Source organism: Anticarsia gemmatalis, chromosome 21, assembly GCF_050436995.1.
Source record: "Anticarsia gemmatalis isolate Benzon Research Colony breed Stoneville strain chromosome 21, ilAntGemm2 primary, whole genome shotgun sequence".
Lineage (NCBI taxonomy): Eukaryota > Metazoa > Arthropoda > Insecta > Lepidoptera > Erebidae > Anticarsia > Anticarsia gemmatalis.
Window position 1 is genome coordinate 3769703 of NC_134765.1, and position 13709 is coordinate 3783411.

Here is a 13709-nt window from a genome sequence, read left to right on the forward strand (position 1 = left end):
TAACAGCTGCCTAAGTCTAAATTTATAAATATCCTGGATTGGACATCGCCAACGGTCACCTGAGTCTAAACTAAGCTAAACGTATACATTTAACCAAAAAACAAAATATAAACATATTTGTATCGGTGCTCCTAAATACATACTGAGTGGGAATTTAAAACACGCAGCTACACATGGAACTGTGTAATATGGTGAAAATTTGTTGCTGAACGCTAGCGAATAAAAAACGTACAATGCATGTAATGTAGGTACTTTTCTCGTAGAAACCGACAATTTGCGAAATTGTGCTGTGTATGACCATCACTAAAGCAAGCCACTAAGCGTCAGTTGCTGCCAACATAAGCGATCAAATAGAAAAGGATTATACGAGGCTAAACGACTAACTATATTATATTTCTGCGTGCCTAAAATTCTGCCCTTTCGGTAAATGAAATAGAGTAAAAGAAAAAGTAATTTAATTGAATTTCTACAGAAACAACAAAGTTGTTATTGATCAACTATTTATTAGTCTCTTATTTGACAGATGAATGCATTTCCGCAACAATTTGGCAGGGACAAGTTGATTCCAAAATGGTGGCCGTTTGTTGTGCTTTTATGTGATTTGTGAAGTATTTTATTATAAGTAAGTCGTACTATTGATTTTTACATGTAATGTAGCATTATAGATACTAGGATAAATGTAAAAACGGCTACATGAAACTACTGGCACAAGACAGCATCAGACTATCCTTTCTTTTTTCGTTGCTTACAAAGGAACTCGCCAGACAGCCTTGTTGTAGTAATATCAGTTAATTTTTCAATATAATTCTTCAATGTTATGAGCATTTACTACACGTTAAGTCATTACAGACGTTTTATTGTCTGCCTGAGTAATATCGCATTTTATTGTTTCAACCCGTCAAACAAGAAATAAGCGCGGGACGTGTGGCTTTGCGCTTTGATTGGCGTCATAACTCAATGAATTACAGTTTTTATTGGAAGCATTTTCCAATTAACACTACTTACAGACCCATATGCATATTTTAGGTGGAGTTTTTATTGAAAAATATTGGATGTGTTTATTTTATGTCAATCGATGCTAGTCCCGTAGCATCATAACCTAAAAACTTATCTGCCGGGTGCGGCGACTATTGTCATGAATCTGGTAGACCTGTCCTAATTTACCCGTATAAATATGGTTTCAGATGTATATTGCTTATTGATTTGACAATCCTTCCAATTGGAGTGTTGGAACTATGGACGAAAAGGAGAGTTTGCCAGATAAACCAAGTGAAGAACCAAACAAGGTATCTGGCGAAGATGCCGACACCGGCAAACCGGTTGACGAGGTTGGAGAACCTGAGGCAGCATCCGAGGCGGGCTCTCAAGAGGAGCCTAGTGAAACAGGGGAAGAAAAAACTGATAGTGATGTAGGTAATAGTGAAAAAGCGAGTGGTGATAAGGAAGAGAGTGAGTTGCAAAATCATGTTGACCATGAGAGTGTTGAAGACAGCAACAGTGCTAAAAGTGAAGGTGATGGTGATAAAAAAGATGAGCCTGCAAATACTGAAAGTGTGACACAAGATGATGTTAAAGAAACTGAGGAATCAGGTATGTTTAAAAAACTTGTTTTTATTTTTTATATGCAATAAAAAAACTTAATTGTTTACCTACCTATATTTTGTCACTTCATGAAAACTTGATGAAAAGTAAATATTGTTTGTTATTGTTATTTCTAAATTTGCAATGTAGGTATTTGGTTTGTTATTCAATGTCAACTTTATAATTCTTACTTGGACAGATCAGCCAAATTTTATTGAAACATAAACATAAATTTAAAAAGTTGCTAATATCCAATTTATGTCTGAAGGCAACTTTTTTGGCTTGATTTATTGAAGATCTATTAACCCCTGGGATGCGGCAAAGCTGCGCAGAACTGTACCCGTCGTTGCGGAGGTATCGCGCAGGTTAACGTGTTCGCGCGACGTACGTTAGAAATAGTTGAAAATCTCGGAAAATATATTAGGCGCATACCAAACTAACTGGTATTTCTATAAACTAGATAACTAATGTATATTATGAGCTAATTTATACTGATAAAATATGTTTTATTTATATTCACCAGGCCTATGAATATAGATATTCAAGCAAAAAGACGCCTGTACCTAAAAAAAGACAGATTTTCAATAAAATTCGTAAACCAATTGCAGTTTTATATGTTTTTCCACACAGTCAAATACCTAAACAACTTACTAAATAAAACAGTCACAATTTTTTACAATAAATAATTTGTAAATATCAATTTGAAAAGTTACAAATAAGATTCACAATTTCACCATTTTGCAGTTCTCTAGATTGAACTTTCAACTTCAATTTTTATAAAAACTATTCGATTTTAGGACTTGTTGATGCTTTCAAACATACAAATATATATTGGAATCTTCATAAAATACGCAATTTCCTGCCTAAACCATATAAAAATACGATATTTTGTAAATAAACTGAGAAATGTCCGTGATTCTATAACCTTTTTGTTTTTTTTTTTTTACCCTTGTTTTCTAGTCTATTCTTTACTAAAAGACATGTGTGGCAAGCTTGAAAAATTCTCTTTCCTACTGAATACTACACTTCCATTGCTTTCATTGAAAATATTTTGGTAAATCGGTAAAATATTTCCGGAATTTTATTCCTTTTTTGTGTATGTGTGCGTGAATAGTACAGAGTTCTCGTCTGCTTTGACGCAGATCTAATCCAAGATGGCGTTTCATAGTAGCCACCTATCTGCTTTGACGTAGATCTGCGGATAGCAATAGTACGTCCGTATGCTTAGACGCAGATCTGCGCAGCTATACAGAGTGTTCATATTTCAGACAACACATGTTACCTTTATATGTAAATACATAAAAAAATATGCTTCTATTTTGCATTTGTAATGAAGGACCCAGAAAGAAAGACAAATATTTTTAAAAAATTTACACAAAATTTGGTGTCTGAGCTGTTCGCCGTTGAAGAGTTGCCCCTTGAGGAGACAATCCTGGATGCAGGGCAACGTCACGGCAGAAATCTGGCTAAGCTACCTAAATTGAACGCCTACACAAAATTTAGTGTCTCAGCTGTTCGCCGTTGAAGAGTTGCCCCTTGAGGAGACAATCCTGGATGCAGGGCAACATCACGGCAGAAATCTGGCTAAGCTACCTAAATTGAACGCCTACACAAAATTTGGTGTCTGAGCTGTTCGCTATTGAGGAGATCATAAAAGCTGCAGCAGCAAATCATGACAAAGTCGTGGTTCAGTTAACAAAATACCTTACCTGTTTAGCGTTCAAAACAAGTATCGTATAAATATGAAAAAATAAAAACAATATAGATATTATTTTAGAATCACTCTGTATATTCGTAACGGCCGGTCAACAAACGGTGTATTTATACAATAAAAATGGTGGACTTCTTGTGCATGTGTGCGTGTAGCGCTATGCCACTTCATGAAAAAATACGGTTTTGACTATTCTTATGTATTTATTATGAAAAAAAAATGTATGAAAATAAGAGCGTACGTCAAATACGTCAAAGCATACGAGAGGTTAATTAAATATTGTCATCACTATTCCTCCCTAAAGTTTGTTGTACAAGTTTATAAATTTTATAATTCTTCAAAATATGAGAGAAATATCAATTTGATAGTAAAGTTATCATAATATACCTTAAGCCTAGTTGCCAAGCCTAATTATCTAAACAGTCTTTCTTTTCTTTTTTATAAAAGAAGATAAATTAGAAGAATCACAAGACAGCACAATTACAACTGACGATAAGTTAAAAGATGATGCACCTCAAACAAGCTCCCAAGATGTATTTAGTCAAGAGTCAACTAGCCAAGCTCAGAGTGAGGAAACCAGTCAAGACAACAGTGAGGTCAATAGCCAAGAAGGAGCAAGCCAAGAGGCAGTACCAGAGACAAGTAGTGAGAAGACAGAGGAAGCCAGCCAAGACGTGATTGATGATGATTCTGTTGAAAAAGTTGATGAAGATAAGAAAGACAATGATGATGTTGGCAAGCCTGAGTTTGAGACAGCTCCTAATGTGTCTGTGGATGAGCCACAAGAGGATCATACACAGGTAATTACAGTTCTACTAATATAAATACTTAACTCTATGTATTTGTTTATCCTATATATTATGTTTTTTCTTGTCAAACTGGGCTAGCAATTTGGAGTTAATTTTGCAGGGAAATAGGTAATATCCAGAAGAAGGATATAGGCACATAAAAAAACAAAATACCAGTATTCACAGCATAGACCAGGGGCTTTAAAAATACATACTTCTAACAAAAGATTTATCTATTTCATATTGTTTGTTTTCAGGCGTTAGACCCATTTGATGCCCTACTTAAAGATACAAATGACTCTAGTCAAGCTGAGTGTTCAGAGAAGTCCAATATCTCTGCGACAGTAAACATTGATGATGAAGATGATGACCATAATGTGGACGACTCGCATGGTGATGTACCACATGATGATGAGGATGAACACCATGCAGGTATGGTATTTTATCATATAGTTTTTACATAGGAACTATATATTATCATTGCTTGTATTTGACAATATTTATTGAGTAAACTTTATTGCAATACTTAATTAGCCCTATTTTTCGTGAATTTTGTTGACAGTCTTACACTGGTTTACCAGTAACTTTTCTGACCTACTTCTTGCAACCCTTATATAGCAAACTATGCTAATAACTGGGTCCGTAACATTATACCTACACTATATTAACCTCTGCAATTAGGTTTATCATAGTTATTCCTACTGTGAATTGTGTTCTAGTAGTTGTGATCTCATGCTAAAATCTCTCTTTCATAATGTTTCAGTAACTGAATTAGTTGACGAGCCGGGAGCAGATGAAGAAGTATGCCTACTGCCAGACACAGAGAGGGAAATATCAGAAGCTGACAAAGCCGAGGCTGAGAAGGTCTTAGCTGAAAAGAGAAAACAGGCTGAAGAAGGTGGTTTATTTTAGAATTTAATTTATGTAGGCTTAGTCCAAAAATTACAAATGTTAGTCTAGAAACCAAACTATCTTTTGTATAGTTAATTGAAGATAGAGCTATTAGGATTGTTTCCTGTGGTTTATTATCTCACTGCACTATTAGTGGTAAGGTAGAGAGTAAGCTTTATCAATGCGTGCAGCCGTCTTAAATACGCATACCAAATTATATTTGTACGACCTACAAGTATTCGTTTCAGGTCGATTGTACTTAGTGTCACTAATTGAGTACTGTCAGTGAGTAGATTTGTATCCATGTAAAAAAAATCCAACAAGCTCTTAGTACATTGCCTTTCCAAGAAAATGAAGATTTATAATAATGATATATTTTACTCTTGCGTCTTTAGCAGCAGCGGCAGCGGCAGCAGCACAGGCAGCGGTTCCTAAAGTAGAGGAACCAACTGAAGGTGAGAGTGAAGAGGGAAGTAAGAGTGCTGAACAGCAGACCAATGAAACGACGGACGAACATGTGGAAACGGATACGGCTAACGAAGATGCAACGCAGGAAAACGGAGGAGGTTCGTTTATAGTTTTATGAACTATGTATGTTTAATTTCTCCTACACATAATGGTAAAGTTCGATTTGATTTGCATTCTTGGGTAACGATTTGATACTTTCTCACAACACTTCCTTAATCCTTTTATATTTTAGGTGGAATCAGTTTTTAATACAAATTCCCCATATAGAAAACTAACTTCTTTTTACTACTTTCAGATAAAGAAAACGAAAATGAACATGACGAGGCTGTTGAAATTGATGAAAACGTAATTCCAAATGTTATTCAGGAAGTCAGTCCTTTTGATGCTGTTTGTTTACAATGTAAATCTGACCATCCCTGCACTTTCCGCGTGACTATGAAAGAGAACGAAACATCCTACTTGTGCAATGAGAACTGCGTTAGGTCCTTCCAATGTGAACACCCAGGACAATATAGCATCACACATAAGAAATATTTGATAATAGAAAGAGCACCCAAAATTATGACATGTTCTGAGTGTGAAGAAGCTAAAATGTGTTATTTCTATTACGACTACGACGGCGAAGATACGAACTATTGCTCAATAAACTGTCTCAACAGTATGATGGGTGATGAACGAGAAAAATATGTGTTCAAGAGAAGAAGAATAGTAGTTCTAGAAAGTACACCTAAAGACGCCGAGTGTTTTGTGTGTCATGAACAAACAAAATGTATATTCTCATTGAACAGGTATGGTGAAGACCTTAACATCTGTGAACATCCTTGTATAAAAAATCTGAACGGCAGAGAAAACGGCAGGTATATGATCAAAAAAATACGTGCGCCGAGAAAAGCCGATACACCCCGTCCTGCTTCAAACAACCCCCCGTTACTTAAACTCAAAGTTATTAGCAATGCTACAGATAAATATTTAGACGAAGCTTATAAAATACAAGCGAAGACGCCCGCCATGGTTCAAGCGGCGAGGGAAGAAAGAGAACGAACGTTCGTCCGGCGGTGTAATCAGTGTATCATTGCTCTGCACTGTGACGAGAAAATATTGACTTGGGAAACTATGGACTTTTGTAATGAAGTTTGTTTAGGAAGGTATCAGAATAAAATCGGCTCCAGGTGTGCTAATTGCAAAAATGCGGTACAACATACGAGTTTAGGAAAGTATTGTGTGAGATTCGGTTACGATATCAGACAGTTTTGTAACTCGGCGTGTTTGGAAGAGTTCAAGAAAGGTTTAAAGATATGTTGTTATTGTCAGAGAGATATATCGGTGGGGCATCAAGGTTTCTTAGCTCCGGTTGGTGATAAAGGACAGTTCAAAGACTTTTGTTCGCAAGTTTGTATGGGAAAGTTCGACCAGATGAGTAAAAACCCGATTCCTCAGCCTGTATGGGCGAAATGTGCAGTGTGCTCGTTAGAAAAGGCGACGTCGATCGAAGTGGAAGTAAGCGAAGAAGTGTCGCAGAGGTTGTGCTCGGATCCATGCTTTGCAGCTTTCAAATTCGTCAATAACATTTTTCCAGGTATGTTCTAATTTTTTTTTTATTAATACTTTGATATCCTAAAATAAGTCTCCACCAGATACCACTGCAAATTGTTGAATACTCAGTTGAAATTTTCTATCTATTGCTATATGTAAGATCTATGTCAAAACGGTCTTAAAAATGGTGAAATGTCTTCACAGATCAATGTCGGTGGTGTAAAAAATACTTCGAGCGCAAACAGTCCAAATGTTTTACAATCTACGAGGGAGCAAACGCTCATTGTTTCTGTTCTAAGTCTTGTATGAACGTCTACATAAGCAACTCGCGGCACATAGTTCCTTGCAACTGGTGTAAGGTGAAGAAGTACAATTTTGATATGATCCGCCGGGTTCAAACTAATGGTCAAGCGATCATGATGTGTTCGTTAAACTGCTTGAATCTCTATCAGGTTTCTGTGAATGCTGTGTCGTCGAGAAGGTGAGCAACACTTTTTGAATCACTGGTACAGAATATATAATTTTTTACACTATATTTCGAGATAATATTTTCGTATTATATTGTATACAAAATACTAACTTAACAACCTCAGTCGGACTGTTCAGTCAACTTGCTTTAGCTTTATAAGCATTTATTCTCCTAATCAGGCTCGAGTATATATCATGTGGTCTGTACAGCAGTTTTTTAGTCTCAAAATTGATACGTTTTATCATACACTCAATCGGTTTCAACACTTTTCTCACTGCATGTTGTCAGTAATTATTCGTGTATATTTTTCAGGACAAAATGTGATATGTGCAAACGCACGTCTTTAGCACAATACCATCTCACGATGTCGGATGCTACAGTGCGCAACTTCTGCACCTACCAGTGTGTTATGTCATTCCAGGTAACTAAACTTGTATTTGAATGTATTCTTTCTACACGTAACGTTTGGTGTACGCAACGTGCACGTACGTATACGTACCCGTCAAAACATTTGTTAAACTACTTAAACTAGTGCTATTACAAACGTGAACTACGTCATATGCAATTTTTACCTCGCACTTGCAGGTCCTATTTTTATGATCCTTATAACTATGACCTAGTTTGCAAAGTTGTAATCGAGAGAAAAAAACTCTAATGCTTATTTAAACTGTTTAATTTCTTAGTTTAATTAAGGAAACTTCTCCTATATTAAAAATAATAGTGATGTTCCGTTTCACAGGGTCAATACTCCAAACACACACCACCTCTAGTGCCGGGTGAACCCATAGATCATCAGAAGGCGGTACCCACTGGCGCCCCGCGCCGGACGTATCCCGCTTCCAGCAAAAATAACGGTTAGTATAATTACTATGTGTATGTGTAGTTTTATTGTTTAATGCTTCGTTATTATTTTTATACACGTAATATGTATAGAAATAACTCAGTCCTTCATACTTCAGTGATCTAAATTGTCTAAAATTTTAAGTGTGTCTCCTACGCACTTAATAATGTTAGACAATTTATAGCGTTAAATAGATATAAATAAAACTTCACAATCTCGACTTAACTGTTCAATCTTATTTCAGCAGCCGCTACGAAAAACCAACAGCGGTCTAGCGGCGGAATGCCAGTGATATCAAGCGTACAATCCTTAGCAGCCCCTCCCCCTCTAATGCCGTCCATGACGAGGCAGAAATCCAAACGTCTTCAACAACCCGCACCCGAGCCTGAACCCCCACAGGCGCCAAAAACACCCCCTCCACCTCCTAAACCGCCAACACCCCCTCCTCCCCCGCCACCTAAAATCTACAACCACGTGATAGTCAAAACATTACCGCCTAGAGAAGTAGCTAACAAAGCGACGATGTCGAAACCAATGATGGTCTCAAAAGGAGTCTCTTGCAGGCCTCATCCATGCACAAAGGAATGTCAAACAGACCCTAGCTTAGAACGACGAGTGTTAATACCAGTACCGGTTCCTATTTACGTACCAGTTCCTTGTGCGATGTGGTCGATACCGTTCCCCGTACCAGTTCCTATACCCCTCCCAATTCCTACTCCTATATTTATACCGACTACTAGGAATTCGGCGAAGGGTATCATGAAAGAGATCAACAAGATCCATGATAAGATGCCCACGGATCCGTTTGAAGCAGAACTGTTGATGATGGCTGAGATGGTAGCCGGTGATAAGAAGAAAGATCAGAGTGATTCAGACACCGACGATGACAATGGTATGTAATGAAAACAGTATTGATTTTAAATTTTGCTTTTTGCGCTTTTTGTCAAAGCTTGTCTAATGTTTTACTGATATTTCAGAACCGGACACCTTCAGTCCTGTCGCGGCTATGGACGGAAACAACGCGTTCGGCGAGGATATGTTGCAGATGGCTCTCAAAATGGCCACTGAGTACGAAGACCAGCCCGTAGATCTCGAGTCTGCTATGACAGCTAACACTATTACACCCAGTTCACATCCTGGCATGCCTGGTAAGTTAGACTTCTGTTCTTCTTGTATACTATCGAAACGACCTGCCATAAGACAGATGTGGCACAACAGCTAGACGAGTTTAGATGAGCCCAAAAATTAACAGGCATAAGTATCGAACAACAAAATGAGGCAAATTAAATTAGTTTACCGGCAGAAGTTACTGTTATTGGAAATGCTCCTCAAATGTTACCGTTTACTTATTGCATAGGTTTGGAAGGCGAGAGCATGCATCATCATCACATGATGGTGCTGGAGCAGCAGCGGGCTGTAGCTGCACTCCGTGCCTCGGCGGCGCCCCGCAAGCGTGGTGGCGCGGGCGTGGCGGGCGTGGCGGGAGCCGCGGCGGCGCCTGCCCCGCGCCCCGCACGGCCTCCTAAGAGACGACGTGCCGACCCGCCGCCACCACCACAACCCGACCCGCCGCGGGAACCTGCTGAGAAACCCGACGCTAACATGTGTCTCAAGGTACTACTTTAATGAAATACCTTGCTCAAATGTTCACAATAGAAATTCAGTATAATAATAATATATGATGTATCTTTCTGACCGAATCATCTAACGGTCCGCCAATACTTGCCCACAGAACTGTTAAATAGGAATTGCTATTCATTTGTTGAGGTTAATTTCACATCTGTTACTTTTACCAAAATCAGCTAGTCAGCGTCTGAATATAACTGACTATAACTCAATATTAATTGTAAATTTCATATTTTCTAGTACACATTCGGCGTGAACGCGTGGAAGCAATGGGTGATGACGAAAAATGCAGAGATTGAGAAGTCATCAATACGGCGGAAACCTTTCAAGTCAGAGATACTGCAGCTAACGGCGGACGAACTCAACTATTCATTATGCTTGTTCGTCAAAGAAGTGAGGAAGCCCAACGGTAGCGAATACGCGCCCGATACTATTTATTATTTGGTTTTAGGTAAGTTATACCATTGTTTAATTATTTACTGAACTTGATCCAAAATGAGACTTTTGATATTCTAAAACGATTAATTTAACGTAAAATACCACGGGTATATTTCATTCAAATCACATTTTGATCATAACAATAAACCGTCTTGTATTTTATTTACAGGAATACAACAATATCTATTCGAGAATGGTAGGATAGACAACATATTTACGGACCCATATTACGAGAAGTTCACAGACTGCTTGGACGAGGTCGCGAGGAAGTTCTCAGTTTTATACAATGACTCACGTAAGTACTTTCATAATATCCGTAAAAAACTAAAAAATATGTATTAGCTGTGTAAGTCTTAGTATTTTGATGATTCGTAACAATAACTTTGTTTGATTTACAGAATATATTGTAACGCGAGTGGAAGAAGAACACTTATGGGAGAGCAAACAGCTTGGCGCACATTCGCCACATGTACTCCTATCTACGCTTATGTTCTTCAACACGAAGCATTTTAATTTAGTCGTGAGTATATTATTTACCCTGAAATTATATTATTTAGGGAATTGACGCCATACATACTTACATAGATGTGTTGTTAATTGACCCAGTGTCTAAAGAGTTCATTATACTTGTTGCCAACAGGTGCCAGGGACAAGTTGTTGGGCAACAAGTTGTTAGACTACTTGTAAACAATAACAAATAAATCAATGTATCTTTGTATAATAGCGAAAAATTTATGAAATATATGTAGGTTGTTGGTAATGGGTGTGGTGGCGGAATGAAAGGACGCCGCCTTTATACAGTCTATTTATCGTATTCGTATAATAAATAGTTTGTATTATTGTGTTAATAGAGCCTTATCTAAGTTTACTTATGTTCCAGACAGTGGAGGAACACATGCAGCTATCATTCTCTCACATAATGAAGCATTGGAAGCGGAACCCCAACCAGCCCGGTCAGGCGAAGGTGCCAGGCTCGAGAAACGTGCTGTTGAGGTTTTACCCGCCACAGTCGGCGTTAGGTTAGTATACACTTCGCTTTTGAACTTCAGTTTACTATTTGTGTCAAACTAAACCATAAGAACTTTAGTTGTTGCCTAAAAAAATGCCAGCGCAGCTGACTCGGTGTCTCACTTGGTGAGAGATCAGAAATCGATTACATAATTATGCTTGACTAGTAAAATAACTTGTATAGTGCGAATAAAAACCCTGAAATACTGAATCTGGACTAATGTATTATTACTCTTTTATCTTTACAGAAGCAAATTCAAGAAAAAAGAAAGTATATGAACAGCAAGAAAATGAAGAGAACCCACTACGTTGTCCTGTTAAATTATATGAATTTTATATTTCAAAATGGTAAGTGTCACTCTACAGATTACTTGTTATGAGGACATATTTTAACGTTGTGTAACTCAAAAGTGTCAGAGTTTTTTTTGTAACTATCATCTAACAGTTACTTCTAACTCCGTTCATGTAGATTGTAGATGAAATCGAGAAATACAGTGCAAGTTCTAGCATTAGTCTATTGTGCAATGTAAGCTTAAACTTAATAAAACCAATGTATTTTATATTTGGTGACGCGTGTCTGATAAAATGTGTATTTGTGAACTATTTAATACAAGACGTACAACTCTTATGGCAAACAGTCCCGAGTCGGTGCGGACCCGCAACGACGTGTTCTACCTGCAGCCGGAGAGGTCGTGCGTGCCCGACTCGCCCGTGTGGTACTCCACGCAGGCGCTCAGCAGACAGGCGCTGGCCAAGATGCTGCACCGGGTCAAAATGGTCAAGGAGATTAACATCGCACTGCTCACAAGCTAAGGTACTGAATAGTTTAGATATTAGTTTTACAACTTCGATGCTTTACTTGTCGTTGTGTTAGTCCAATAGCAATACATAGATGTCGGACGGACAGATTCAACCTGCGACATTTAAATAATATGAACTACACAAAGTATTGAAGATTGTTAAACGGCTGATTTGCCGTCTGATCGACAAAAAAAAAATTGGCAAAGCATATGTTAAACTTTCTAGTAAGATGGCTACACAGTTGTGCATATACGAAACTGGATTACAAACTCTTATTGTTGTTTCAGATTATACCCCGAGTCTATGAACGGCTTTGAAAGTGTTGCACCAATATGATGCGAACTACTGGCACTACTCCAGTCTAAGTTTGTTGCCGGACACAGGCGCGCGAACAGTACGTCGCGCGTCTAACAAACCCTCTTGTTACAAACGTGCAATGGTGACATGTATATTTTTTCTACTTTGTATATCCTGCGTACGGACGGTCGAACATTAATTTTAAATAAATAGTTTATATTAGATTACTTTTTTATAATGTTGCAATGTTTTAGCGAGTAAGTTTCTGTGCGGGACTGTTTATGTATGTACAGATATTGGTACTAGTTGTATCTTGAATTCATTTATTGTTTTATTTATCGAATTACCCAATTTCATTATTTTTGCTCTAAATGCATGGATCTTATATTTGGTCTAATTGTATAATTTTATCATTTGAAATTGTAAATACGCCAAGCGATGCAAGAAACAGTTATGTTTTTAAATGTGTGATACATTCTCATAAAATAGTAATTGGCGATGCTGTGGGTTTATGTTCCTCAGTGCCAGGAAGAAAAATGTTTTTATAATAACACACATGTAATATTTGAATATTAATAAATAATTGATAGATGTAAGTTAAAAAATTCCAAGTTTTTAGGGCAAACGCACTCCTTGTGTTTATAGTAGTATTCATTTTATAAATTGGGAAAGCGCTATAATATCTCAGATAGAAATTTTTATTGAAAATAATATAGCTTAGTAAAAGAGTCAGATTCGTATTATATTTTAAGAATAATGGCGTCAGTTGTAAGGTTTAGGTTTAACGCTGTGTAAAAAAAAGAATACTGATTCTCTAGAAAGTGTTTTATTTTATAAACCCTTGATGTATTAGCCAAATTGAGAAACATTTCATAAATCATTTGATGTTGTTGAATGCAAGAAAATATTACTAGCGTAGCACGCTCGATGCTAATTCAATAGTGATCTTGCAATTCATTTTCATTCGATCATTGAAACCTGTACATTGGTACCCACCGATGTAGGTATATGCTTAACTTCCCCCATCTTGAAATCACGGTGGTGTCGTACAAACAGCAAACACTACACACGTAGTGTAACAGAAACGCAGTGGTGTCTAGTTGCATATAATATGCCGTTTATGAAAAAAGTGGTTTCGTACGTAACTTACATGGTGAACTTATACGAAATACATAGAAAAAAATACTTTTTGGCATTCTTCTGTATTCCTACATACTCAGCGCAGCGTAGGGTGTTAATAATTAAAACCATAATATC

At 37.4% G+C, this 13709-nt stretch overlaps 1 protein-coding gene across 6 annotated transcripts; it reads left to right on the plus strand.

Moving 5' to 3' along the window:
* Nucleotides 1–319: 319 nt before the first annotated feature.
* On the plus strand, nt 320–13285 carry woc (zinc finger protein without children). 6 transcript variants are annotated; one of them, XM_076128232.1, is made up of 21 exons: nt 320–423; nt 524–622; nt 1185–1590; nt 3740–4092; nt 4338–4512; nt 4844–4978; nt 5367–5537; nt 5735–7015; nt 7177–7453; nt 7754–7862; nt 8181–8295; nt 8527–9174; nt 9260–9430; nt 9640–9896; nt 10149–10359; nt 10516–10641; nt 10745–10866; nt 11227–11365; nt 11603–11702; nt 11993–12168; nt 12443–13285. In XM_076128232.1, exons 3-20 carry the CDS (start codon nt 1236–1238, stop codon nt 12165–12167), a joined length of 4920 nt encoding a protein of 1639 aa, XP_075984347.1. In that variant the 5' UTR covers nt 320–423; nt 524–622; nt 1185–1235; the 3' UTR covers nt 12168; nt 12443–13285. The 6 variants fall into 6 exon arrangements, with proteins under 6 accessions (XP_075984347.1, XP_075984352.1, XP_075984349.1 ...); XM_076128233.1 differs by having other exon boundaries at nt 401–449; XM_076128237.1 differs by having other exon boundaries at nt 363–622; nt 8530–9174.
* The last annotated feature ends 424 nt before the right edge of the window (nt 13286–13709 follow it).